This window comes from Apaloderma vittatum, unplaced genomic scaffold (assembly GCF_000703405.1).
Source record: "Apaloderma vittatum isolate BGI_N311 unplaced genomic scaffold, ASM70340v1 scaffold499, whole genome shotgun sequence".
NCBI classification, from domain to species: domain Eukaryota; kingdom Metazoa; phylum Chordata; class Aves; order Trogoniformes; family Trogonidae; genus Apaloderma; species Apaloderma vittatum.
This window is the reverse complement of record NW_009735660.1, coordinates 60,574-87,730: the sequence shown is the minus strand read 5'-3', so window position 1 is coordinate 87,730 and position 27,157 is coordinate 60,574. Positions and strand designations below refer to the sequence as shown.

Below are 27,157 nucleotides of genomic sequence, written 5' to 3'. Positions count from 1 at the left end.
CCCTGAGCCCTTCTCAGGAGATTTCTCTCCAGAGCTCTTCTCGACTGACTTTCTTGCTTTAGAAGATTTTTATTTTATTTTTTTTTTTCCTCTCCACACTCCTTTCTTGAGCAACTGGTTGGTATTGCAGAGGTCACCGAGGGGACTGGCAGAGGCTCCCGAGTCTGGCACTGGGAAATATGACAGCAGAAGTGGATGTTTGTTAACATAAGGGATTTACTGAAGAAGGACAAAATGCCTTTCAAAGGGCTCAATTCACTGAAGGAAAGATTTTTTAACCCAGGGAAGGAAGAGGTGAAGAACACCGTTAGTGACTCGCTGGGGAATCTGAGAAGGTAAAATCCAACAGAAAATTCCCGGACAGGTCCATTGGTTCAATGTATTAAAGAGAAACAAAGTATAGAAAATCATACAACCATAAACCAGAATTTAGAGTTGCGAAATTAACGTCTGAGTTTGGGTAGTGAAAGGGATCTTTCTGCAAGAAAAATGTAACAGGAGCAGTGTTACAACAGCATATGACTAGAGACAATAGAATATTTTTATTAAACAAAAAAAAGGTGAAAATAAGTTATAAAATAGTGTTCTGATATTACAAAGAGCATGAAGAAGTGTTTTAATAAAAAACTCTTTTAAATAATTAAATGTGACTAATTCTGTGGTTTAGTTTGCATGAGAGAAAACAATGATTTAATGGGAATTAACACTCCCAAATGATGCCACTCTTGAAATTAGACTTAATGTTCCTAATTTACAGGATCTTTTTTGAAAATCTTGTTCCACATCAGTAAGAGAAAATGTATTAAGTAGAGATGTGTATGTGTGTGTTTACTGAGACTAAAAAATTTGAAAGACAAAAAGGAGAAGAAGCTGTTTCCAAGCAAAAAGAGGAAAGAGATTAAAGATTTTCTCCTTAATCTGGCAGTTTATGAAACAAAAAACTGAAAATTTTTTATTTTTTAATAAAAGTAAATATGATGTAACAAATGAGTAATTTGATGAGGAGAAAGAGATTTCTCAATTAAATCGAAGAATATTTCTATTAGTAATAGCTGCTGACAACATTTATTTGTGTAATCAATAGATGAGAGCCAGAGAGTTCAGTGATATTTCTTCCATGCTTGATGTTAATTGCTTTAAATCTGTGTATGGATCAGGCCAACATTTTTACTGAATGTATTTTTAGTGATTGAATTGTGTTTGCTTTCGTATCTATCCCTTCACTTTCTATTGGAAATGCTGTTTTGAGTCGAGACGTAGTTCTTGGCACATCTAAACATATTGATCACAAGATAATGTACAATTTTGTATATTACACTAGAGCATGTATATATATAAAAAAAGCACGTACACTTTCAAAGAAGTTACTATAATATTCACTCGTAGAGTGTAAGATACACTACTTCTGTGCTATGTGAACAGAGTATCTGTTTCACACAGATTCAACTTAACTTTCTTCATTTACAGTGTTAGAGATGAAGCCTGACATTTTTTTACTTTTGCAATACTCTACAGTAATTCCAGGGATTCTGTTTTTCTTTTAAAACATTAATTTATGCCATTTAGTCAATCATAAACTCTCTTTGCTGTGGGCACTGATGACCAATATGACCAAATACACGTAGGGTTTGCATTTAGTGAGTATGTGATGTGGCAACACATTGGGTTTCCTCAGCAGAAATGGCATGCAAACTTTAAATTAACCGGATTACTCTTCTCCTGTAGCCATGTATCAAGGATGTCATGCTGGTTCCTATGCAGTCAGTAGTGCTGGCATCCAACTTCAGCAACATTGCTACTGGATCAAACCTAAGCAAATCTCAGTTGAGATACGAGAGACTGGATTTATTTATTGTCTGTTTTAAACATATGTATGCAAGTCACTTTCTTAGATATATTAGAATAATAATGCAAAAAATAAAAGTTTTTTTTACTATGTCTGCAACCAGATCTAAGTAAGAAGTGCTGCAAGCCAGGCAGTTTCTTAGGAAATATGCAGTCACATTTGAAAGTTTCTCTAAGGAACGAAACATGTATATTAACATACAGTTTAATGTACAAACAAGAGCATACACTTCTATTTTTACGTGATGGTACACAGGCATATGTACTAGCTGCAACCTCAACTTTGCTCTTTATCCAGTCCAGTTGGCTTTATTACGGTGTAAATCAGCAAAGAATTCATTTTCTCTTCTAGTATTTGTTAAGTGATTAATTATATTGATGCGCATTCTTGACTAGGTCTTCAAGTGCGATTTCATTGACCGGCACGTGTTGGTGTGGGATCAAACTAGCAAAACGGGTAGAAAAATACTTTTTTGCTTTGGTGAATCTGACAAATCTATTCCTTCCTACCACATTTCCTCTATCTTGCAAACAAGAGAGCAGATCCAGAAGCCAGCGTCTGGCAAGACCAGCTGCCAGGGACTGGCTTCTCTGTAGCAGTTGTCCACAAACAAGTTCAAGTGCTGAAGCATGAGCAGCATGAAGCAACTTAGTGCCTCCTCGCAGGTGTGTAGCAACCACAAATTATTTTGTGGATGCTGCAAAACAAGAGTCTGGCCACTGGACGTTATTTTGGGGCAGCTGGATCTTGAAAGGGAGGCAAGGGGGACTGAACTGGTGAGAGCCAAGAGCCAAGGTGGCTCTTGTCAGTGGTTTCATTTATGAGATCTTAGACGATATTTTGGAAAGATTTTTAGATGTTTCGTACAAAATAATTTTTAATTCAAAATTTGTTTTCTTCTTGAATAGTCAAATACAGTGGGGCAGCAAAAAAACCCCGACAACTAACTGGAGGATTGTTAGAATGGATATTAGACCTGGGGCTTTGAAAGTCTTAATAATTTCCCACAATGGAAAGCTTTTCCTGCAGAGCTTCTTGGCAGGCACAAACTAGGCCTTTTGTGAGCATAACCAAAGGAAAATTCAGGAACTAAATTAAAATGCCAGGCTCTGCCTACTGTTAGGCATTCAAGAGTCTTCATCCGCAACTGGCAACTGTGGGCTTAAGGATGAAGTGTTAGGTGACTACCTTCAAGTTGTAAACTTGGGTTTACATCTCAATAATGTCACTGTCAATGTGAAAAGTTACATTGGCTGTGTCACACAGCTTCTGCATGTAGTCTGGGCTCTGATAGGTGTAGCTCTGGCCATTGAAGATGTTGAATGAATTTGACAGCCTAAGCCACTAGAAACTGCAACTCGAACCTGGGCAATTTACCTTCGCCTTGGACAAGGCTCCCCCGTTGTGCTGGATCATAGACTTAGTCCTGTGATATTTTTTCCTTTTCACACAAGTACAGAGTGTTTAGTTCACCACAGACCTTGCAGCACTGTGCAAGCAATGCGGGGTGCCCAGATTTGTCTGATGTGTGAGTTGTGCAATCGTGTTTGTGCAAGGGCAGAACACCTGTGTGCAGTGCTGGCCTGCAGCACCCCAGGGGCATCCATCCATCACATTCAGGTTGGTGCCGAGGAGAAACTATGAGGCTGCCCTGGAGCCTGGGAGTGCAGCATCTGTGTGAGGCAGTCACAGGGTGACCACATTTGAGACATGCCATGAGTTTCACAGTTTCTACTGTGTAGAAAGCAGCCAAAGAGTTCCCACGCACTGAGCGATTTGAAAGGGTTCGCCTGTTTGCACTGGGATTTTGTACCAATGCATCAATTGCAGATTTTGATATGGAAAATCATCACCTGGGCAAATCTCTAGAGAGTAAATGAGATCTCAGAAGACTGTATCTGCTCTTTGATAAAAGGTATTCTTCAATAGTCAGTGCATTGGTTTCTGAAGTTACGCCAGGATGTGATGACTGATGCTGGATTTGTAGGTGTGAGGTTTGAACATTGTGTATAATTGTGCTACAGCTGCATGTGAAATAGTGTAGTATCTGGTAAAAGTTGTTCTAGAATATGTTCTAATATGTGGCAACTATTAACATTTGCCCATTATTGTAGAATCTGTGTGGTTTTAATCAAATTAGATGGTATGATTCTAGTGCACTTTACCATTTGAAGAAATAATTCCTGTGCTGAATGGGTATGAGTTCTAGGGATTTTATTTATCACTGATAGGAATTTTTAAAATTTCTTACATTCGTCCAAATTTCTGTGTATGCCAGAGTAGTCATTCAATGAAGAAGAGAAATTTTGCATACAGTTATTATGACATTTGGGCACAGAACATGGATGCAGATACCTTCAAATAGCTTAGCTCTTCTTACTTGCCAAGTGTTGTATGTTGGCTGAAAAAAGGAAACAGATTGATGTAAGGACTGAAAATTTCCTGTGCAGCAAAATACTCTCCTGTGTTAGCTGGGTAATTAATGGAGAGCACTGGCTCTGAAGCAGTTTTCTTCTAAATCATTGGGTGTAGAAGAAGTAAAAATCTTGAACATTTTCAGTGGCACTACCAAAACATATGGATCAATTGGAAGATATATTTCTCATCTATTTATGGAGTTGCCATACTTTCATTATATAAGTGTTCAATAAAATGAAGCCAAAAAGCCAAGTCAAACACTGTCTCTGTGAATGTCTGCACTGGTAATGTTTCATCCCAGCTCCATTTTTGGACTGCTCTTGCAATAGAGCTGTCTCTGAGACAAATCTGCTACAGAGGGTTTAACATTAAGCTTGGGGGGGTATGAAACATACCATGTGGATTTGGGGTCAGGAATCAGTCCTCAGCTTGCTTTTATTAATGAGTAGCTGAATACAATGGCAAAATAATTAATTTCTCCACAGAGGCAGCATTGGCCCATAGCAGTAGTCCTGGCTCACCTCTTTTAACAGTGAATTTGGAGCAGAAGGATGTTTTCATGCCTATCTGAATTGACAGCCAGCTGAAAATGTCCAGATCAGAACAGATGTTTTGGCTTTGCATGATGTGTCTAATCTTTGCCACCTGCCCCAAATAATGCACCACTTCAAGCCTAACATCTCTCATAAATAGAGAGCCTGACAAAGGTTTGAATTTGAGAAATTGTGCTTTGATTTAATTCAATCAGTATCTTCGATTATGTTAGTGGAAGACAATTAAATTACTTCTTCTGGTTTGTTAATAACTCTTCTGAGATGCCAAGAACTCTAAAAATTAATTATTGAATTTTCTTTTCACTTCCCGAGGTCTCTATTTTTGATATGTTATTCAGTTTACACCTACCTATATTATCACACAGAACATGAAATATATGGTGTTTTCTTTTTAAAGTGCCCAACTTCATTAGTCCCTGTACTCTCATTACACTAACAAATGCTGTTTCCCTGCCAGTGAATCATAAGATCTCAATCACCTTCAATAACACCACAGCAATATCACATTTCCTGTGTTACCTTGCTTTAATGCAAAGTCTTCCCTCCAGCCTGACAATGAGCTAATGATTTAACTTTGCAGTTAGCACTGCTTTGAGCAAGGGATTAAATCAAATAATTCCGGGAGTTCACTTCTGGCTCCAAATACTCAGATTCTAATGTTTCTTAGAAATGGGAGCTGACAGACTGTAACATGCTTTTTTCTTCTTTTTGCTAACACTAAGACTGAAGTAGTGGATGTGATTTAAGAAGAAATTATACAGTAAATGATGCACCCATCAGCCTATAGCTCCTAAGCCTAGAAATACTGAGATTTTAAAGTGAAACTTCATATTTGAAAGATACATTTAAGTCTACAAGAAGCCAAACTTACGACCTGTATTTGCAAAACCCTTAGTCTAGCATACCATCTGTTAGATTATAGCTAGAACATTAGAATTACAGCTGCTGGAGAACCAGGACTGTTCTCCCAAAAGACCCAACCAGCTACTGTGTACATGAGCCAGGTGTAACCCATCCATGTATGCTGTCAAAATTTCTTTATGGCTGATTTTATACAGAAAACCACAGTGCATTGGATTTCAAATATACTCGGCCAGATGTGTGAAAGAAGGAAATAAATTACTCCTTATCAGACAAGAGCGAATGAAATCATTGTGTCATCTTATATGGCAAACTGGGCTCCTTTAGATTAAGTTCGTATTTTCATAGCTCCACGGCAGACACAAAAGCAGCTGGATCCTGAGCTCACTGCTTCAGAGCAATGCCAAAACTGAAAGGCTTTGTAATGCAGCTGCTGATAAAGAGCTCCCTTTAGCAAACATTTAACCTTGAGCTTGTGGGTAGTGTTCAGTGAGCTCGTCAGGTATTCAGAGCTAACCATGTGCTTCAGCATGTGTTTCAGCATGTCAGAAAACCCATATTCTGCATTTAAGACAAATGCATGGCAAGTTAATGTTAGGAAAGGAAGTATTTAGCTCCAATCCAGGGGTGTGTGTTCACTTCTTTCTCACCTTACCTTTTCTATCACAGACATCCCCAGGTCCCGTAGCACAGGATGTTAATAGCTCTAATAAGATTGGGAGATGAAATTAATTTTTAATTGTGCTATCATTTGGTTTCATATTAATCTCTTTGCTGGAGTGCTTATGGGAAAAAAAGAAGGGCTGGATACAAAAAAGCCAGAGGATTTGTGCTCCCACATTAGCTGGCAGCTGATGGGCAACCTCTTAGAGGCTGAAATGGCTGGGTACCATTTTCTCCCATTCTGAGCAAATGGGAGAGTCCTCATCCCTGGCACCTACTGTCCCTGTTCCTCCCATCCACACTGCAGTTGCCACACCAAATCTGATCCCAGGCAAAGCCCTTCTGCTAATGAGGAGTGGTGAATCAACAGCCCAGAAAGTCACTGTCTTCCTTCAGATCCCATTTAATACTAAGTATTTTACACAAAGGGCAACACGTTCAACAGCAGGAGTTTCAGGGGTACACTTTGCAATGACTTAAGTCCTACTGGTGAGAGGATGTTTCAGAGAAGTTGTGACACATGACTTCAATACTTTTCCTGCACAGAACGTCTGAGCCTCGCTCTTTGGTATCTTAAATAGGGGTTCTGATACCAGAGCCTTTTCTCCTCTTCAGTATACTCCTGCCTTTTGTCTCACAGGTGAAAACAAATTCAGAGGGAATTTTAGGCTGAGCAAAACCATTCTTTGTGCTGCATTTGCCCTTTTCTTGAAACCTACTGTCAGCTCTGCTTAGTGGATCTAATTAGAAATGATTAATTTCTTCATATGTGTATTTTCCAGAAGAATTTATCACAACAGGGGTCAATTTAGGCCTCATAATTACGCTCATGAAAAGCCCGTGAACATTCTTCCAGCTGGCTGTTGGGCTAGGTGGCTTGGATTTGCAAACATCAGAGGTCATTTGTGAAAAAGTCCGTGCTAAATTTTCAAAGCCTGCCCAGCATGAACTCATCATATTACCAAGAGACAAACGCCTCACAAGGAGGTGATTTAGCAGCTGACTGGAGCCTGTGACCGCCCATCTCCATCTCTCAGCAAATTTTACTGAGAAAATAAGGCATTAACGTTTTGTCTTCCTTTGCTTATTTAGGAAAATCGATGGCACCAATGTAGAGGAGGATCACATTGAGCTGACTGAAGAGGGGAGGCCTGTGCAGGCCAGGACCCGCCAGCCATCACCGTGCGACTGCCACTGCTGTGGCCTGCCCAAGCGCTACATCATCGCCATCATGAGTGGCCTGGGCTTCTGCATCTCCTTCGGAATTAGGTGCAACCTGGGTGTTGCCATTGTGGAGATGGTGAACAACAACACAGTCTATGTTAATGGAAAAGCAGAGCTGCAGGTGAGAAAGCATTTTCCTTTCACCGTTCTGAAGAGACCCCGTTGCAAAATCATCAAAGAGCCACATATCAAAGTACTGTGTATAAATTGGCTAAAAAATGAGGGAGGGAGATACGTGAGTCTCCATTGACATAGATGTGTAGGTGCTTAATTCCTATTTAGATGTCAAAGTCACGTTAAAAATCTGCCAGAACTGAGGATTTGCAATGTCATAGAGGTTGTAAGTAGCGGAAATTAGAACTGAATTGGCTTGCATGTCTATCAGGTCTCTGATCTTTCAGTTGTAGGCAGATTTTGTTGCAGTGGCAGAAGATTTTACTGTTTACTCTCTCTCAGGGAAGCGAGCTCTAATGCTGCTAGAGGGACATACATGATTGCTGTATGTAGGGCTACATTTGCTCTGTTCAGATCAGGAGATGATTTTAAACACCTTAAATTAGTAACTGGCAATAAGGCAGTAGGTTTTTAAAGGTTATTGACAACATAGACTGCTGGCTAGAGGTATTCAGAGCTAGGAGCAAGGCTGTTTTCAGATTTGTGGTAGATGGGATGTGGTTCGCAGCAGATGCCTACAAACCTTTAACAATGCATCCAAGGAACTGCAGTTTCAAGGAATCCATACCTTAGTTTCCCCAGTGTCCTGCCCTGGTATATAGCTGTGATATTACGAGTCCCTTTATGGATTTTATGAACTTGAAACTTTACATTTGTTCTACTTGTTGGTTTATTTTCAGATTTTTTTTAATATTTTTGTCCTAAAAAATTATTCACAGGAATATTGACTCTTATCTGATGGTTCTCTATGTGCTGAGGTCTAGAAGAAAAGCCACTTAATGCAGATGGTGGATGGTCAGAATTCAGCCCTTAGAACCATGGATAAGCCTGACAAGGAAGTTGATCAACCCAAAGGATCTAAGCAGCCTTGATAATTTTGGGGAACTGGATGTACTGATTGAAAGGGATCAGCTCATTCTTATAACACCGAAGTCAAAGAATTCAGGACTAAGCAACCCAGAGGGAAGCAGTGACAAATGGCAAAGATGAAGGTCCAGCATTAGCTGCCTTCTGCCTGAAAATTTTCCCTCTCCTATCCACCCGGATGAAAGTTAAGAGTAAGAGCAGCAATTTCACTTGGGAATCTGAAATCCTTTTGCCTTAACTAGGGAGTTTCAAGATCAGCAATACCAGGCAGTGTAAAAAGGCTGCCCTGATTTAGAGGATGGAGTGATTTCTTTGAGATTTCCAAACAGTGGTTTTCTTACAATTAATATGTTTCATCTTGCAGCATTTTTTCTGTTTTCTTTACAGAAAGCCCAATTCAACTGGGATCCAGAGACAGTGGGACTCATTCATGGCTCTTTTTTCTGGGGTTACATTGTGACACAAATTCCAGGAGGGTTCATCTCAAACAAATTGGCTGCTAACAGGTAAGAAAACAATAACAGAGAGAACTAAGCTTTAAAGCCTGATTACCGCTTTACGCTATTTAAATGTTGAAATATGAATTAATGTGTTTCTGAAAATGAGTGTGCAGTATTTATTTCTGTAGCCAAAAATAGGACTAGTTTTCCATTATGGGTCTATTGCAGATTCTCACAGTTTAGTTTCTTAATTTTAGTTATTTACACATTCCTTCTCTAAACAATAATGCTTTCTGAAGAGTGTTAGAGAAATCATACGTGATGATTCTGACAATGCTTGTAGCATTTGTCTTTCATAAATTGCCTTAGAGCTTTTTAGCTCAGCTTAGCACCAATCAAGAATTTTCTGACAAAATGTGGCCTTCCTCCTCTAAAAATTCCTGGTGGACTGACGTTGGGCATATATGAATTATAGAACTGTTTTATGTTCTGAAAACTCAAATCCATCCTCCTGCACACAGATATCCTTGCCATGGCCAGATCCTGTACTGACCGTAATTAGGATTGCCTGGAACTTCAAATAAAGCCTTATTATTTTTGTTTGGTGAACTTTGAGCATCTATACAGATTTCTTCTATACTCATTGTGTTTGCAGGCTGATTTTTTTTTAAAAAAAAAACTCAACTGCTTTTGCAAATGAGAGTAAGAAAAGTAGCTAATTTTGCCAAAGTTACCTTTGATTTTGGACTTTACTTCCAAATGTATTCAGAACTTGGAACATAATCACAAGAGGGAGGGAGACTGTCTGAAGACAGCTGGTTGTGAATGAGCTCCTGAGATGTGCATGTGAAAGGCATCTGGGATCTTCAGATACAAAAAAGATTGTTGGTACTCATTTAATTCTCTGCAAATAAGATGTGACTTACCTACAAACACTTTCAGAATTGGAAAAGATCTTTAAGACCAGTTATCTATTGCTTTGCCACAAATTGATTTACTTTGTTCTTTGCATTTTGCAAAGATATATAGGGGTTACAAGACTGCCTGGGCTTTTTTTCCAGCCAGATGCCCTTATTAAAATGACTCCCGGACAGAGTCATCTCGTAGAATTGCCAAGAAGCTCAGTCTCAACTCCTCCCATTTCCATAACCAAAAGTTACTCAGAATTCAGTTTGTAATGCTTTTTCAACACTAGTAGCATCCTCAATTATTCATTTCTCTACCATTCAAAGTGCTGAAGCAGAGTATTTTTCCATCTGCCAAATAAGCCAAACTTATTAGCCAAGTTTAATCATTTCCTTAGCCTTTCTAGTTTTGCCACCAGCTTTTGTGGCAGAAGGGCCCCAAAACACATATGTGCATGCTATTGGCTGAAGAATTCCGCATATTATTAGTTTGGCTTTTGTTTCCTTAATTTTCTTGCAAACATTAAAATCAACCATGTTTACACTGTAACTTGATGTACTCTGTCAGGGGACTACTTCCTTAGGTACGAGTTGCGTGTGCACAGAAAGCTGTATTTCTGGACCCACGAGATTTTCAGACTCAATCTAATGCTATACTACAACATCCCGTTATGGACTGGACTTTCAAAACTGGATTCAGGAGTAGAATTTGCTGAGGAACAACACCACCTCAAAAGCTGAGCTCAAAGAGAATTTCTATTTGTACTAATAGGATTCATGGGTCTGGCCAACACCATGCTTTTCCTTTATTCTTTATTTACTCAACCAATTTCAGCTTGGGTAGATTCACCAGTGGTGCTGAATTTCTGTTTCAGAGGGGTTACTTGCTAAAACATAAAGCAAGATACAAGGAGATCTGGGACCAGTCTGTGAACCCACCACACACAAATGTGGTTTTTTTGTTCCAGCTGCACTCTGGAAATGACATATATCACTCTATTCTATTATTGACTGTATAGATTTAGGTACAGACTCTTTTTCTATCTGTTTAAATCCTGCTCAGCAGTGTGCAGCCTTGAACATCCATGGACGCCCCTGCCCCAGGTATTTCTGTAATGCAAATAGTTGTCTGTTATGATGAAGGATTCAAATGGATCTCAGCACAGCTGAAAATATTGAGTGCATTATAGTTTTACGTCAAAACCATCTAACACCATGTAATTTGCTTTATACATTTGTCTAAAATCATGTAGGTCTGCATTCCACCAAAAAGTTCACGAATCATTTAGTGCCCACATCCCTTTAACCTGCTGCTTATCCTCAAACATGTGTCTAAACCTAAGTTCACGATCGTTTGGTGGTGACAAGGACATGTGAAACACAAAGCGTCTCCTGATACGGATTTTCAGTAACAGCACCTGCGGGGCGGAGGAATCTGTGGCTGAAGAAGTTTGCTTTGATCCCAGAGTGGCAGCTGGGAGGGGATCATGGTAGAAAGAAGAATACATGACTGAACTGAACGGAACTGGGATATTTTTAGTCATGGTGGGGACCAACATCTTTGGCATAAATGACAGTGAACTGCTGGAAACACACGGACTTTTTGTGGAAACACTAGTAGCAGAGGAATGACTGGTTCTTAAATGATGCATTTACAACTTAAGCATATTAAGAGTTGGTCCTAAGTGAAGTAGCAGAGATTGGAAACTCAGTCTTCAGAGCTAGCTGTTTGGGTAAAAAAGCATGTTCTTTTTACAGATTATTCCTTCACATGCTTATTAATTTGTAGAATTTGCTCTAGTTCCCTGAGACTGTCAATAGCTCAGATAATAGATCCGATATTTCTATTAGTGGCAAGGAAGCAAGGTGCAAAACTCTTTTCTTCACTGATCGTAATAGAGAGCTAAATAATATTTATTTCTCAGCTAAATGTTCACTTAGCTTTGAAAGCTGTCTCCTAAATGTCAAGATATGGTCATAGCCTTTGTATTCCAGTTCAGATTTTCAGACTACTTTCTATATAAATCCACTCCTTTTTTTCTACACCAGCACCACAGTCTCTTTGCTTTTCTGTTCGTTTGTTGAGTGCTTTGTTGTCATTCAGATTATGAGCTGTCTGGGCATGGACTGTGTATTTGTCAATAGATATACAGAATTTAGATAAAAGAGTGTTCATCTCTAACCGCAGATTCTTTGCACTATAATACTGCATTAATACTGCTGTGAATAACGAGCCCAGATTCAAAAAATGAGTTGACGTATATTTCCTCTGAATAAGTTTCTCTCAGAAATAGACCGAAATGTAAATAATTAAAATCCTTAGGTGTTTTTTTTTTCTGAAAGAACAAAAGAACAGCAATAAAATGTTTTAAAAGTTTATAAATGTTTTGAAGTGGAACATGATAACCAGTTATGCATAATAAGATCTGTGTATGTCTTTGGCAGAAAAAATAAAGGGAGAGAAGCACTGCTCTTGTCCAAATCATATGATTTCTGATCAAATGTCTAATACCATTCATATATCAGAAGGAAGCTTAGCATGTCATTCTGAGGTGCCACACACATAACAAAGCAATTCAAAGCTTGTTAAACATCGCTGAATTTGAGCAGTTTGGAAAAGGAACATGAATAACGGTCCATGAAAAGCAGCTCGCTGCTCACTAGGAGCTGAGGTCCTTGAACAAAAGAGGCAGCTTTATTCTCAGGGTGTCACCTTGGAGCAAGACAGGGCAGCTTTGGGCTGTCCTCCCATCTCCTAAGTGCTGTGGTCCCCAGGCCACCAACCACTGCAGCTTTCTATCTGCAGAATGAAAGATCTCCTCCACAAAGGCACCTGCAGGGAGCCAGACTTGGATGCTTTGAATTGCAGACAACACAAAGAGGACAGTAAACTACTGAGGATTAGTAGTAACCCATTCAGTTTAAATGGTGCTTGGCAGTTGTGGAGAGTTCCTGCTGTCAGTTCGGATATTTTTCAGTGCTGTAACAGGATCTTAGAGGGGATCCTCGTGTATATCAGCTTCCACAGATGCTGGAGTAGTGAACTTCTGGCATTCAGAGAGTGCATGACGCAGCTATTGAACGCCATTCATAGCACAGAACAGAAAGCTGTGGCCAGAGGTGAAGGTATATGAAATCTAATATATCAAGTATAGCTCGTTCCTACTAATGGTAGTGATTTCAATGATTGTTCCAGCTGGCTGTTCTCAGTCTCTTTCTTGTTTTCCAGTAGTGTTTGTCATGGTGCAGCACCCTCAGATTTCAGATGAGCTCCCCAGATGTCCTTTCGTGAGCTGGACATGCAGGGATGCTTTTCTTTTGCACAGCAGCCCATGCCATACTGAAAGGACTGTTCTGTAGCTCAGCTGTCTTTCATGTCTAGTGTCACCACTATTTATTGACGGAGGGTGTTAAGTGTACACCACTCATCACTTAAACATAAGAAAGCCTATGTCCACACTGGGAAAAGCTCCTGCACACTGTGGTGTGGCAGGCACAGCTACCCCAGGGTCTTTGAGTGGCTTGAACTTTCAGGGATGCTTCTTGGATCCATTACCACTACACAGAGGTTTCTGCTGCCTGTTTTCTGTGCCAACATTTTGGAGGCTGCAGATGATTTCCTAAAGGCACTGGGCCCCAGGTGCATTTGGAGCCTTGATCAACTTGTACCAAGCTGCAGCAAGTGCTCTTCCCAAGCAGGGTAACAAAATATTTGTATCGTGTTTTTCATGGAAGTTGTCTTCTAGAAATGCTCCTTGTCCGTCACAAAGGACACTTGTAGCTGTTATTTGGAGAAATGATGTTGGAAAGGGTTTGATCATAAGCAGCCATGTTATTCGTTATAGCAGCAGCAAGTGGAACTAAGCAGCACATGCCCATGTTCACAGCAAGTAGACTAAGCAGCACGTGCCCGTGTTCAGATAGGCACTTAACCCAAACTTTACCTGACTTAAGTTAAACCCTACTGATATAAAAGAACTTAACTACTTTCCAGGATAGGAATGCTTCCTTCAGGTCAGGGCTCATATCTACGCCTTGGCCTCCAACACCAACACGCATATCTATTCCTCCAATGCAAAGAAAAGAATCCAGCACCTTTGCTTAATTATGGATGAAACTTCCATTTCACTGAGAAAAGAGAATATATTGTCTATACGGAGATTTATCTCCTTTTGCCAATAAGGGGAGTTCAAGTATTTGGGTTGCTGAGAACATTGTACATGAGATTGTCTCTGAGACTGTACCTAACAACAGTGTTGCTTCTGAAAAGTAGACAATACCTGTATTCCCTGTCATGTTACTTTTTTCTGCAGGGTATTTGGAGCTGCTATCTTTCTAACATCTACACTGAACATGTTGATCCCTTCTGCAGCGAGAGTGCATTATGGCTGTGTGATGTTTGTAAGGATTCTGCAAGGTCTGGTGGAGGTAGGAGCTCTCGACATCTTGGTTCTTTCAGTCATCGTTTGAGCTTGGAGATTTGGTTCTAAAAATTCTTAGGATCTTTTGGTCAAGTTTCCTGATAATCTACATTTTTACTTGTTATTCATATTTAGGATAACAATTCTTTATTCATACCAATTTATATTTTGAAGTTTACTTAAAAGGAAATAAAAGGTTTAGGTTTCTGGTGCTGCAGTTCAATCTATTTTAGTTTACCTCTGCCACCTACTGCATGTACCAAATAGCATTTTAACCCCAGAACACATTATTATTTATGTGATTATCTAAATTAGTTTGACACCTTCGTACCCAAACTACAGAGCTCTTCCTGGCTTACCTAACCCTTCCTACATCACTCCTCGGTGACAAACAGCTAGACAGGTTGGACAGTATCAGCGACTGCTTGAAATAGGAATGTAGTGAAAGCAAATCATATGATGTGTGAAATGTCTGCCAGGGTGTCACCTACCCAGCCTGCCATGGGATGTGGAGTAAGTGGGCTCCTCCGCTGGAGAGAAGCAGGTTGGCCACCACATCATTCTGTGGTAAGTTGATAGGCTTATACGGTTTACTTATACTTACAATAGCAATATGTACTTTTCATTCATTTCATGATTTAAAAGAGAAATGCAAAACTTCTGCCCTTTGCTGCACCTGCCCATATACCCATTCAGCTTGTACTCTGAGCTCACAAACCCAAGTCTTTTTGTTTAATATGTCACCATTTCATCATTTAAAGCCAACCCTCAGAATAGCACTCTTGATAAATTAAAATGAGTCTAGAGGTGTCTAGAGAAATCACACTTCTTTTATTTTCTTTTTTTCATTTACTCCATCGTTCAGGATTCCATTTATAATGCATATTGAATTTACCTTCCTAAAGAAGCATGCACTTAAAAAAATTATCTTAAAAGCACCTGAGTACTTTAGGCTGGCTGCTCAATATCCTGCAATGAAGGTGATGTAGCTTGTTGCCACTGGCTGTTCTACTTCACTTTGTTTTGAATTATGATCAGGTTTGTACTTTGCTCTCTTCTCTGATTCTCATTCCAATGCCAACAGCTGGTCCTCTGGAAGATGGTTTATGGAAAATTTCAAAAGACTTTGGGGAGAGGAATTCAGTGGAAAGATGGGAGAAATCAATCTCTCCCTTTGGAGAGATGTTTAGCCTTTTTTTAGCCTTTGGCATAAGCCTTAAACCTTGCTATAGAGCAGTGAACAGGAAAAATACTGAGGTTTTACACCTTGTTCTTCAAGACAAATACCCTCTTTTTGCTTACAGCTACACTAATAAAAAAAAAAGGATATTCCATCAATAACTCCATACTGTGAGTGTCACGCCTGTCTGGTCCTTTCCCAGGTTTAGTCTGAGCTGTCCCCTCCTTGTACACTCTCTTACATAATGTCTTCATCTTTTGGTAACCTCGCCATCTTCAGTTAGTTGCTAATTCCCAGGAAATTGGAATGGTTAGTGGATGTCTAATAATCGTGGAAAAAAAATCAGAAATAGTAGGACTTTGAAAGACTAAGCAGTTGGGAAATGTGGAAAACAATGGAAATAAATGCAGGTGGTGGGGCAAAGCCAGCTGAAGATGAATCTCTGAGAGAGAATGTGCAATAGAAAATGTAAAAGAGATAAAAACAGCGTGTCCATTGGCAATGGAACTGAAAGGCTAGGAAAATACAGCGCTAAAATATAGGAGAAAGGTTAAGAAGAGGAGTTAAACAAGAGGAAAAAAAAGTGGCTTTTCATCTTATGGGAGCTTTATTTTTACTACAGGTGACTCCAGGATTTAGTGGTTATGTAGGTGTTTTCATTTTCTGTGAAAGAACAGAACAAAAGAGAAGCCCCTCTACCCTCAATGCACTCTTCTTGAAACCCTAGCACCAGGTAGGGAATTTTTTTTTTAGGGAAAGTTTCATTCTGCAACACAGCACCCATTTTTGTGGCTACAGATCACTGTTTCTTGCTCTTGAAAGGTGCACAGGAACAGTGGAAATATTATGAAATCTCCTGTGAGCCGGTTTCCTGCTTTCTCTGACTGTATTTCTGCCTGGGGCTTTGCTATTGCTGTAGGAAAAATGAATTACACAGACATGAGGGAGAAGTGTCACTGAACCATTGCGGAGAAATTGTTTACTAATGAGTACTAATGAGTAGAGCCTTACCAAATGTTTGTTAATGAAGTATGTTATACTTTCAAAACTACAAGTATCTCATTTCCCAGAATTCAAAGCAACATTTCTCATATGTGAAGCCACTGGCACTGTCTTGCACTGGAGCCAAATGTCTGGATTACATGAATTTTCCCTAGGGTCTTCGTGGAAATTCCTTTCCAAGCACCTAAACACTCACCTCTTTCTACAAGTCACTTGGAAATACTTTTCATCAGTATTATATATTTCCCAATCAGAAACCTTGGCAGAGAACACTTTTTTATCCTTTCTTCCCCCCTGTCAACTTTTACCTATTTATTCCAGCTGTTTGTTCATGCCACTGATACGAACTAAACATGGTTAAACAGACTCAGGATTGACCTGAATAGCCCTTCAGCTAGCAGCACTTGTGGGATCATGGGGCTATAGCCACCCAGTGTATCTGCAACCATCAGGATTTCTGGACACCGAGAAGGCTTCTCAAATGTGGGTCATCGGGTTCTCTGCAGCTCACCTCATACACCAGGGTTAGGAGGGATTCCACACTTCAGGGCATACAGCTTATGCCTGCATGGTGATTTACCATCAGTTCCACTTTGCAAATCCCATTTACCTACACATCACAGCAGTTCTAGCTGCAAAATGAGGCTGGTGACCCCACACCACCAAGGGCCAGTCCTTCCTATCCCCCCAGTCTCAATTTTACTGTAGTTGTGCTGTTCCCCACGTTTACAAGAAAGCATGGTGCCAACAATCAGTTGGAGGCATCCCTCCAGTTCTGCCCCCATAAGCACATGCCTGAATCATCTGCCCTGGAGGCTGAGGTGAGCTATCATAGCTGACATGTTTTCTTAATCCTTTTTCCTCCTCAGGGTCCTACGCAGGTGCAGTGGTCGCCATGCCGCTGGCAGGTGTGCTGGTACAGTACATAGGATGGTCATCAGTCTTTTATATTTATGGTAAGTTGCTTAATGTAAAGGAACTCTACAACTAGACCCGTACTGCCAGCTGTTTTGTTAAACCTGTATAACAAGTACAGATCAAAGTTATTCTGGAGAATGAAGATGTTGCAAATACATATTCTCATTTATTCCCTAATAATTGCAGCTTCTGAAAGCTTTCATTTTGTAATCATCTGTTGTAAAATGTCTTAAATTTGTAATGACCAGCCCATGGTCACCCAGTAACAGGGTTGGATGAAGTTGCAAAGGTTGCTCTGTAGCACAAACACTCATGTGATGCTTGTCCACAATCACACATTAACAGCAAATGCTACAGCATATGCTGCTAATAGGGAGCTGAAAGCCTCTCAAACCTTCTGCCCTGGCGTATTTGCCACACGGTGACCACCCTCTGTAAAAGCAGTGTGAAGTGGTCCCATCACAGGGGCCCTGTGTCTGTCCTGTGATGCCTCATGCTTCCCCCTGCAGTGCACAACAGAGCTGCCTCAAACCCAGCCTTGCACATCAGCAGCCCAGCTAAGGAAGTTTTCTCTGTTTTCTCTGGAGACACAGAGCGCATCATAAGATTTGCCACTGCAATCTGATTGTGAAGTTCTTTTAGGCAGGTTGCCATCATGTTATGACCAATCTCGTTTTTCTTTCCCCAGATCCCACATAAAGCTTTCGCTTCAGCCTTTTCTCTGCCCCATGTACCTTACCATAAGCATCAATACATTGCTCAAGTTCTTTGCAAGCAGGCATACAATATGCAGAGAGTTATTTATCATATATTCTTACTTCCTGGGCATATTTTCTACACAGATTTGGTCTAACTGGCTCTTGAAACAAACTTCAAAGCCTGCAGATACTGAAATATGGCTTTACTGGCTTTTAAAACTGAGCTTTGCTTATCCGGCCTCTGCAGGAATGTTTGGGATTGTTTGGTACATGTTCTGGCTACTTCATGCATACGAGAGTCCTGCTGCACATCCAACAATAACCAATGAAGAGAAGATATATATAGAAACAAGCATCGGAGAAGGAGCCAGCCTAGCTAGTGCAAGTGTAAGTAAGAAAGGTTTTTCTGGTTGTAGTTTGTGAGTCCTTTGCAGTAGATGAACTATTAGCTGCGTAAAAGCAGCAGAACTATTTCCTGTTGATGGTTAGGGACTTTTCCTTTTATGAAGATTACAGTATCAGGCTCATGTAGCTGGACAGGCCAAGTTTAGCTGCAGGTAAAATGCATAGTGCTGGTTTAGCTCTCAGCTTATAGACCCTCCCTAACCTAGGGGGAAAGGAGTGGGGAGAGAGAGGAAACAACTCTGATCTCCTGCTCTTGAGAAAATATCATGTTTGTTCTAAAAAACATTAACAGAAATAGCTAAATAAGAAACTGGCTGCACATATTAAATTTTTCAGCTGCCTTCTGAGATCTTACTAAGCTTAAGGACGGTTTCTGCCCTGCTCGCTCTCACAGCAGCTCAGCTTGTTGTTTTAAGATTTCTCTCTCTGAGAGCATCTTGGAAGATCCTGGAAACTTGAAACTCAAGCCTATTTTACCATCAAACTTCTCTGCCTTATCTTAGATAACTTATTTTTACTAATGGTGAAAACCAAAACTGTTTCTTGACAAATTGTTCCTTCTTGGCTTTTACTGTAGAACGTTCTGGAGTAAAATAACTCCAAACTCTTTTCTCTACCTGTTTAGTGTAAGAGTCTTGCTGAGAGCATAAAATACCAGACTCTCCTTTTGGGCATGTTCCTGAAGTTTGGTTGAAATCACTCACCTGGTGACATACACTCATTCCACATCATGATTTCCCCCCTGCTGTACTGTGGTTTTACTGCAGAAGACACTAGTGTCACCACCAGGTCTTCACACATGACTGCAAGCATATGGTTAAAAAAAAAAGGATGTCAATGTCTATTGTCATGGTCACATATTTAACCTTCTGATTTGAGTTCTCTCATAAGTGAATAGGGTTCTGAAGTGGTTTTTCTTCCTGCTCTATAGAGTATTGAGGCATTAATAGAAAGTGGAAATGCCAAAATCAAGCTATAGAAACTAAATGCCTTACAACACCCTTTTTTTTTTTTTTTTGCTGAATGAAATGAATTGGGTCGAAGCAGGTAGCTACCTGATGTTGCACTACCACGTATTTCTTACCTTGGACAATCCTTTTTCTCACAATCCTTTCTTCCAGTAGAATGTTTCAAACTAGGTCATACCGAAAAAGTGGGGAACAACACAAAGTTTTCTCTAGTGTTCTTTGATTCCATTATTGAGCCTGTTAGCCCAATAGCAGGATTCCAGAAGACTGTGTAATTTCAGTAAACAGAGCAATAACAGTACAGTAGTCTTCTTAAAAATCCTAACTGTTCTAAGAAAGTTTCTCCACTTCTCTTTTACCACTAATTCACTAACATAAGTGATTTGCAGTGTAAATTGCATGTGATATACTGGATAGTCCTGACGCTAAAAAACACTAGACTTTTTACTCTGCCTTCTGCCTACTCACAAATGCCTTAAAATTTTTTATTTTTTATTTTTCCTAGAAATTTAGTACTCCCTGGAAGAGATTTTTCACTTCAATGCCAGTTTATGCAATTATTGTGGCAAACTTTTGCAGAAGCTGGACCTTCTATTTGCTCCTCATAAGTCAGCCTGCTTACTTCGAAGAAGTCTTTGGATTTGCAATAAGCAAGGTAAATGTCTGAGATGAAGCAATAACCTTCAGACCTTGCCCTAGGAGATGCAGCGTGCTTGAAGATTTCCAGATCTCTTTGGAGTCATTACAGTAGATTATTCATAGTAGTTGGGGTGACATACTTCTGGTGATCTGATAGAAATAAAGGCTTGCTTGCATCAAATTATTACCAAAAGGAAAGAACTGGAAATAAAGAGTTGATTAAAAACCCCATATGTCATGAAAACCAGAAGGGAAGTAAGTAGAAATGCACATTTTGATTAGTGCTGGCAGTTTAGCATTACTTGCCAGGTAATTTTAATCCTTCTCTTTTTATTTCATTATTTTTCATTGACGGTGAGAAGTCTAATTCTTTATGGGTTGATATTCCCTGCCACTGCCACTCCATCAAAGCCAGTACTGTTACAATCCCTCTTCAGAGCATGAATGAAGACTTCAGAATCTTCCAAAACAGTTTTCCCAAGATGCCTTTAAAAAACCCTACTTGCTATAATGTAAAATCTTTACAAGCAAATGTAATCCTGCAAACTGATAACAAACTGTATTATCTATGTGGTCTGGCTGGGCTGTGTGTCCATGTTCTGCAGTGCTGCTGTGGTAGCAATGACACTCTGAATGGCCAAGCACAGCATGGAGGTGAAAAACAAGGCTATACAAACAAAATAGGTTTATTTTTTCTGAATTGCCTTTCATAAATGCTAGACTTGCACCTATGTGTACCCACCAGTTAAAAACTAATGTAAAACTGACTCGGTGTCAATGTAAGGAAATTGCACATCCTAGAGAATAAACTCAAACTTCTCATTAAATTACTTCTTCAAAAAGAGTTTCTAGATGGTGTCATGCTGATCACTAAAACTCCACAAAACAGTCTTTTCACATATCTGGGATAAGTACCAGAGCTAACAGAAAAATTAATAACCCTCTAGCAGAAAATTCACCGAGGGGAAGTGACACTTAATCAACTTGATAAACTAACAATGAAATGACTGGACTGGTAGATAAGGGGAGAGCAGTGGATATTGTCTACCTAGGCTTCAGTAAGGCCTTTGACACCATCTCCCATAAGATCCTCATAGACAAAGGTGTAGATGTATGGGCTGGTTGAGAAGGCAGTGACGTGGATTCAAAACTGCCTGAATGGCCGGGCTCAGAGGGTGATGATCAGTAACATGAAGTCTAGTTGGAGGCCAACTGGAGGTGAAGAAAAGGCATGGTTCCTGTTGTCTTCCTCCTAAATCCTGAGGGAGGACATGAGCAGTAAACACTCATTTGTCTAATTGCAGGTTGGCCTTTTGTCAGCAGTTCCTCACATGGTCATGACAATCATCGTACCCATAGGAGGGCAGCTAGCTGACTTCTTACGGAGCAGGAAGATTTTAACCACTACCACTGTAAGGAAGGTCATGAACTGTGGAGGTACTATTGGATTCTGAAAATACAATATTTTAATTGTGTGCTGCAGTTGATGTAGATATCATAGCTTGGTGCACGGATAATTGTATCAAGAGACGAAATACTCCAGATTGCGTTTGCAACTGGCTAATCTGAAACATTTAGTGGAGAGCCAATGTTAGATTTCTTCTTGGTATGAATCCTTACTCATATAAGCTTCAAGTTGTGCCAGGGGAGGTTTAAATTGGACATTAGGAAAAATTTCTTCACTCAAAGGCTTGTCAAGCACTGGAACAGGCTGCCCAGGGAAGTGGCTGAGTCACCATCCCTGGAGGTATTTAAAAGATGTGTAGATGTGGTGCTTAGGGACATGGTTTAGAGGTGGACTTGGCAGTGTTAGGTTTATGGTTGGACTTGATGATCTTAAAAGTCTTTTCCAACGTAAGCAATTCTATGATTCTATTCTATGATTCTAAGCATGCTTTTTAAAAGGGAGGAGGCGAGAAGCCTGGTTAATAATTAGAAGGATAATAACAACTGGCCCAGAAGAGCAGTGTGATGGAACAGGTCTCATCCTGCATTTTTGTATGGACAAAACCAGCTATGTACTGTGGTGCTGGAGAGATTCTTTCCCAGTGGACACAGCCTTGCAGTAACTGGCCACGTCCCCATGTGCTACTTCCATCAGTACCCATAGCAAGTTTAGGCTGAGAGCGTTGATTAAAGAAGGGTAGAGAATGGATGGACTCATTTTTACTCAGCACAAAACAGTTTATTTCCAGTTCAGTCACTGAACTGAAAAAAATCAATGAAATCTACATGTAAGGAAGATACTAAACTAGAGCAAAAATTTCAAGCCAGATAGCCTGTGGAGTCACTTTCCTCTGCCAGTTCCTGACTTACATTATTTATGGATGGCACAGACTGTCTGTAATAGAAACGCCTGGAGTAAGAGATGCCATGCAGCTTGGCTATGCATCTTCGCAAAGGGTTCTGAGATTCATTGTATTTGTAGGGCATATTTAGAGTGTAAATCCAAAAAAAAAAGAAAAAGAAAAAGAAAAAGAAAAAGAAAAAGAAAAAGAAAAAGAAAAAGAAAAAGAAAAAGAAAAAGAAAAAGAAAAAGAAAAAGAAAAAGAAAAAGAAAAAGAAAAAGAAAAAGAAAAAGAAAAAGAAAAAGAAAAGCAAGGTTTGTAATGTTACATACTAAAAAAATGTTAATTTGCAGTAAAGACAGAGATTGGAAGTTCCCTGTGATACTCAGGGATGCCCTGTTGTGTTGGTGGCATACTTGTATGAAAAATGTTTTTTTGTTCTATTTGCCAAGAACATCTCACATCTCTACGAAGATGAGAAATTGAAAGCAAGAAGAATTTTCCTCCTTATCCTATCATGCTTCTAAATTTTTCAACGCTTTGCACACTTTTTCCTTGTTTCCCTGGACTACTCAGTGAGTTGATTTCACCAGTTACTTGGCTCATTTACACAACAACAAGAAGAAAAATGTACATTCTCAAACAATAAATATTCAAATATTTCTGTGAATCCACAAAGCTGTCAAGTATGTTCAAGAATAATTATAAGATACAAAAGAATTTTGTCTCATTTAAGTTGCTATTCTGGTTAGACCTTGGTACCTCTGTGACCAATAGTAATGCAAATTTAATTTATTCCCATGTGTTCCATTTGAAGGCTTTGGGATGGAAGCAACCCTGCTTTTGGTGGTTGGTTATTCTCATACAAAAGGTGTGGCTATTTCCTTTCTGGTGTTAGCAGTAGGCTTCAGTGGCTTTGCAATTTCAGGTAAGAATTACTCTTATTACTGGTTTTACTTTTAGTGGTAAAAGTGATGTTATTATCCTCACTGTTGTCAGTATCATAATTTCTGTTATTCTGTCTGCTCTTACTCTGTCTGCTTATGGGACATTCCCTATTTCCTCCCATAACAGAAATAATTTGCTTCCATATCTCTGAAAATTGTTGCACATAGGACATGAAGCTTTGAAAGAACCTGTTCTTTATTGATTCCAGTTTACATCAGCTTTGTGCTGTTATTTCCTGATATACCTCCACAGTGTCAGCCACATCTTCTTCTTCCACAAACAGTATCTCTAAAAAGAGAGAGAAAGAATTACTCTGGAATTAATAGTTGCTCAAAGGCTATCAGTTGCAACCTGGCTCCCAGCCCTAGCTGCCAGCTTATACTTTCTAGGTCAGTCCTCTCATTTGTGTCCTTTAAACAGCCCTTCTCCAGAATGGCTGCTTCTAACACTTCCATGGGTCTCATGAGTCTCAGACTTACTTTTGTAGTTCCATCAGTACCATCGTTATTAAAACACATTCTTTTGTTATGAAGAAGGAAGGCCATCAGCTATCAGACTACCAAAAAGATGGATCTATTGAGCAAAACGGACCTGCAAAGTAACTGCTGGTCTTTAGTGGTTTCAGGATTATGCAGATGGGAAGTAGTTTTGATACTCGGTTACGAGGTGCTTGCATAGTAGGCCATTTCTGTCAATACATTTTTATTGCAGGATTTTCCCAGTACCCAGTTTTTAATTGTACTTAATCCCATGGACTTGGAATTCATAATCCTTTCTTGTGATCACCCATAGCTCATATGACTAATTTTCATTACTAAAAGCAAGATAGTTATCTGAGCTGATTTTTCCTATTTATTTCTTAATAAAATATGCACCCAAAAGATATGCTACAATAAGGGTAATTATTTTTTCTATTTGTTTATATTATGTTATTCTATCATGTTCTTAAACTGCTACTTAAAGAAAATGTGTATTAAAAGCCATCAATACATAAATAAAAAATAAATCAGACATTTGATAAACACGAGGCTTTCATTCCTCAACTAAAAAGGTTTACTGAGTGCATTTTTTCAGTATGAGAAGATGGGAAGCCCAGATACTTCAAATGAGGCCAAACCAAACTATATTTTCTATACCACATGATCCCCACAGGTGGGGGCAAAAGAGGTTTTGAAAAAAGAATAAAGAGCCGCAACATATCTTTATTACCAAGAAAATACTACCCTTCTTTCTCATATATGTGATAATGGGATTTTCTACCTTTTCCAGGCTTCTTCATCCAGAACAGCTGTTGACAGCCCAGTTGGCCTGGTAGCTGAATAGTTGACTCTTGCCTCTCATTTGTAGGATTCAACGTGAATCACTTGGACATAGCCCCGCGTTACGCCAGCATTCTCATGGGGATCTCCAACGGCGTGGGGACGCTGTCGGGCATGGTGTGCCCACTCATCGTCGGTGCAATGACGAAACATAAGGTAACATTTCTCCATGTTTACTAGGAAAAGTATTAGGTAATGCAACAAAAGCTTCCTGGGAACTCCAGTTCATCATTAATCTCTACAGCCATTTTCTATCATTGTTTGTTTTAAACGTCCACTTTTACCATATCATAGGGGCTAGATTCTCAGCTACTATAATCTAATTAGCTGTGTAGAGAGGTCTAATTTTATATCACCTGAGGCTGTGTCTCTGCCATATTCTTCATACTACTGGGCAATGCTTATAGAACTTAGGAAACTTCTCTACAATGCATCCCTGGTAGGCTTCCTAAGCAATCACTGTCCTTCAATAAGATTAGATTAGTTGTTAGAGAAATTTCTGCATTTCCAACTTCATGAATATTTCACATGAAAGACAGAAACTGCATTGTGAGAAAATAAAATCCCATGTTTTATTTTACGAGCTGTCGTTATGAAAAAATAATCTTCACAATGACTTTCATAAATTTTTCTGTCTGTAACATCAGGAATTAAACGGTGATCATGGTCATTGTTCAGTATGTGCTAATTCATGGTATAATTCAGAGAGTAATATTTATTTTTGCTACAAACTCAGTGAGACTGATTCTTTCAGACCCGAGAAGAATGGCAAAATGTCTTTCTGATCGCGGCCCTGGTACATTACAGTGGAGTGATATTCTACGCTATCTTTTTCAGGAATGGGCTGACCCTGAAAACCTCAGTGAAGAGAAATGTGGCATAATTGATCAGGATGAACTAGCTGAAGAAACAGAGACGAGCAATGAAACTTTTGTAAGCCCAAAGAAAACATACGGTGCTACCAGTCAAAAGAGTGAAATACAGAGAAGGGAACAGAGAAAGCAAAAGCAAGTAACTCAAGACATGGAAGAACAGACTTCTTACCATCATGAAAATGGAAAATTTCAAGATCTGTCATAGTACTTGAAATTGTAAGGTTTATATAGCAGCTACTCCCATCCCCACTTCTGCCTAGCTGCCCCAAATCTCTGGTATCCATATTTATTTTCTTATTCAATCATGGAACATCTGGCCATGTGGCTAGATACAAGGAGTGGGAGTTCCTTTCCAATAGTATGAAAGAGGGCTAACAACAATGGGACTGCGAGAGGTGATACTGAATCCTTGCTCAGCCTTCGTATCCACTTGGAAGGAGCTCCTGCACCAATTAGGACATGACCAGCCCTGGCAGGGCTCCTGCCTGCTGCAGACCTATGACTGTAGGAACAAGGACTGCTCTCACCTTCTCGCCTGAACAGGGGAAGGACGTGGTCATATCAGGAGGTGGATCCACAGTGATATATGTCATTCTTGGGACTTCAGTGGCATGAAAGACTGCCCTGAGTGGCCCTGCTTTGCCTGTTTAGGATTCCTGCAGGTTGACATTTGAGTGGATTAACCCATGTCAAACTGCAAGCTCAGCTGAAAGAAAACCAGTTTTATGGCAATAGGCTGTAATTAATTACTAATGGTCACTCAACATCAGGAGGAGGGACATGTAGCAGAGATGGCATAGTATTGCTTCAATAGTTCCTTTAAACTGATTGACAACCTGCTTTATATGCATAGCCCACAGAGTCAGGATAAGGTTATAAAATGGATACTTGCAAGATTTCTCCCCCCTAAAGATTTTGTGCTGGCATGAAATAATTTCAAACACAAAATCATCGTTAGTGATGCAATATTATTAATCCTTATGAAAGAAAATCTTAGTCCTTTTGGGACTAAGTTTATCACTCAATTCATTATTGTGAAGTAATTTAAATATATTTTTCTAGTATTATACTGATAGAGTTCCTGGCCTCAATCCTAACAGTCCTAATTTAGCTGAATGAGCTTACTTAACACAAGTAGAGTATTTAGTTCTGGATGTGCAACTTTTTAAAGGCTTGATCTTGATGTTGCTACAAATGAAATACTGTACTTCTTGAGAGTTAACAGACAATCCATACCTGGAAGTAATTTTCTTCTGCCATTGATATATGTTTGACAGTATAAAGTGGCTCTAGCTTTCTTCTATAATTTTTTAGAATCAAACAGTGGAGCATGCTGTATCATCTTAAGCAGTTATCTGCAACTCAAGACCTCATTGTGTCTTTAATACTCTCTTCAGATTAGAAAATTTCAGTAAACTGTGATTTAATTTGTTTTTCGTTATGATTACTGCTTCATTAAATTCAAGTGAAAGCTATCTTGTCTAGCCTATGATGTGCTTTGTGATGTTTCAGTATTATTGTTCTCATTTACCATGTACAGCCAC

General features: G+C 39.5%; 1 protein-coding gene across 1 annotated transcript; it reads left to right on the top strand.

Annotated features, from left to right (window-relative positions):
- Positions 1-234: 234 nt before the first annotated feature.
- Positions 235-25,818, top strand: LOC104279379 (vesicular glutamate transporter 3-like). The gene is given in 13 exon segments (XM_009876647.1): positions 235-335; positions 7,435-7,687; positions 8,995-9,113; positions 14,266-14,380; positions 14,853-14,940; positions 17,425-17,511; positions 18,419-18,558; positions 20,050-20,199; positions 21,488-21,620; positions 23,289-23,399; positions 24,767-24,894; positions 25,493-25,568; positions 25,571-25,818. Coding segments are annotated over 13 exon segments (1,749 nt in total).
- The last annotated feature ends 1,339 nt before the right edge of the window (positions 25,819-27,157 follow it).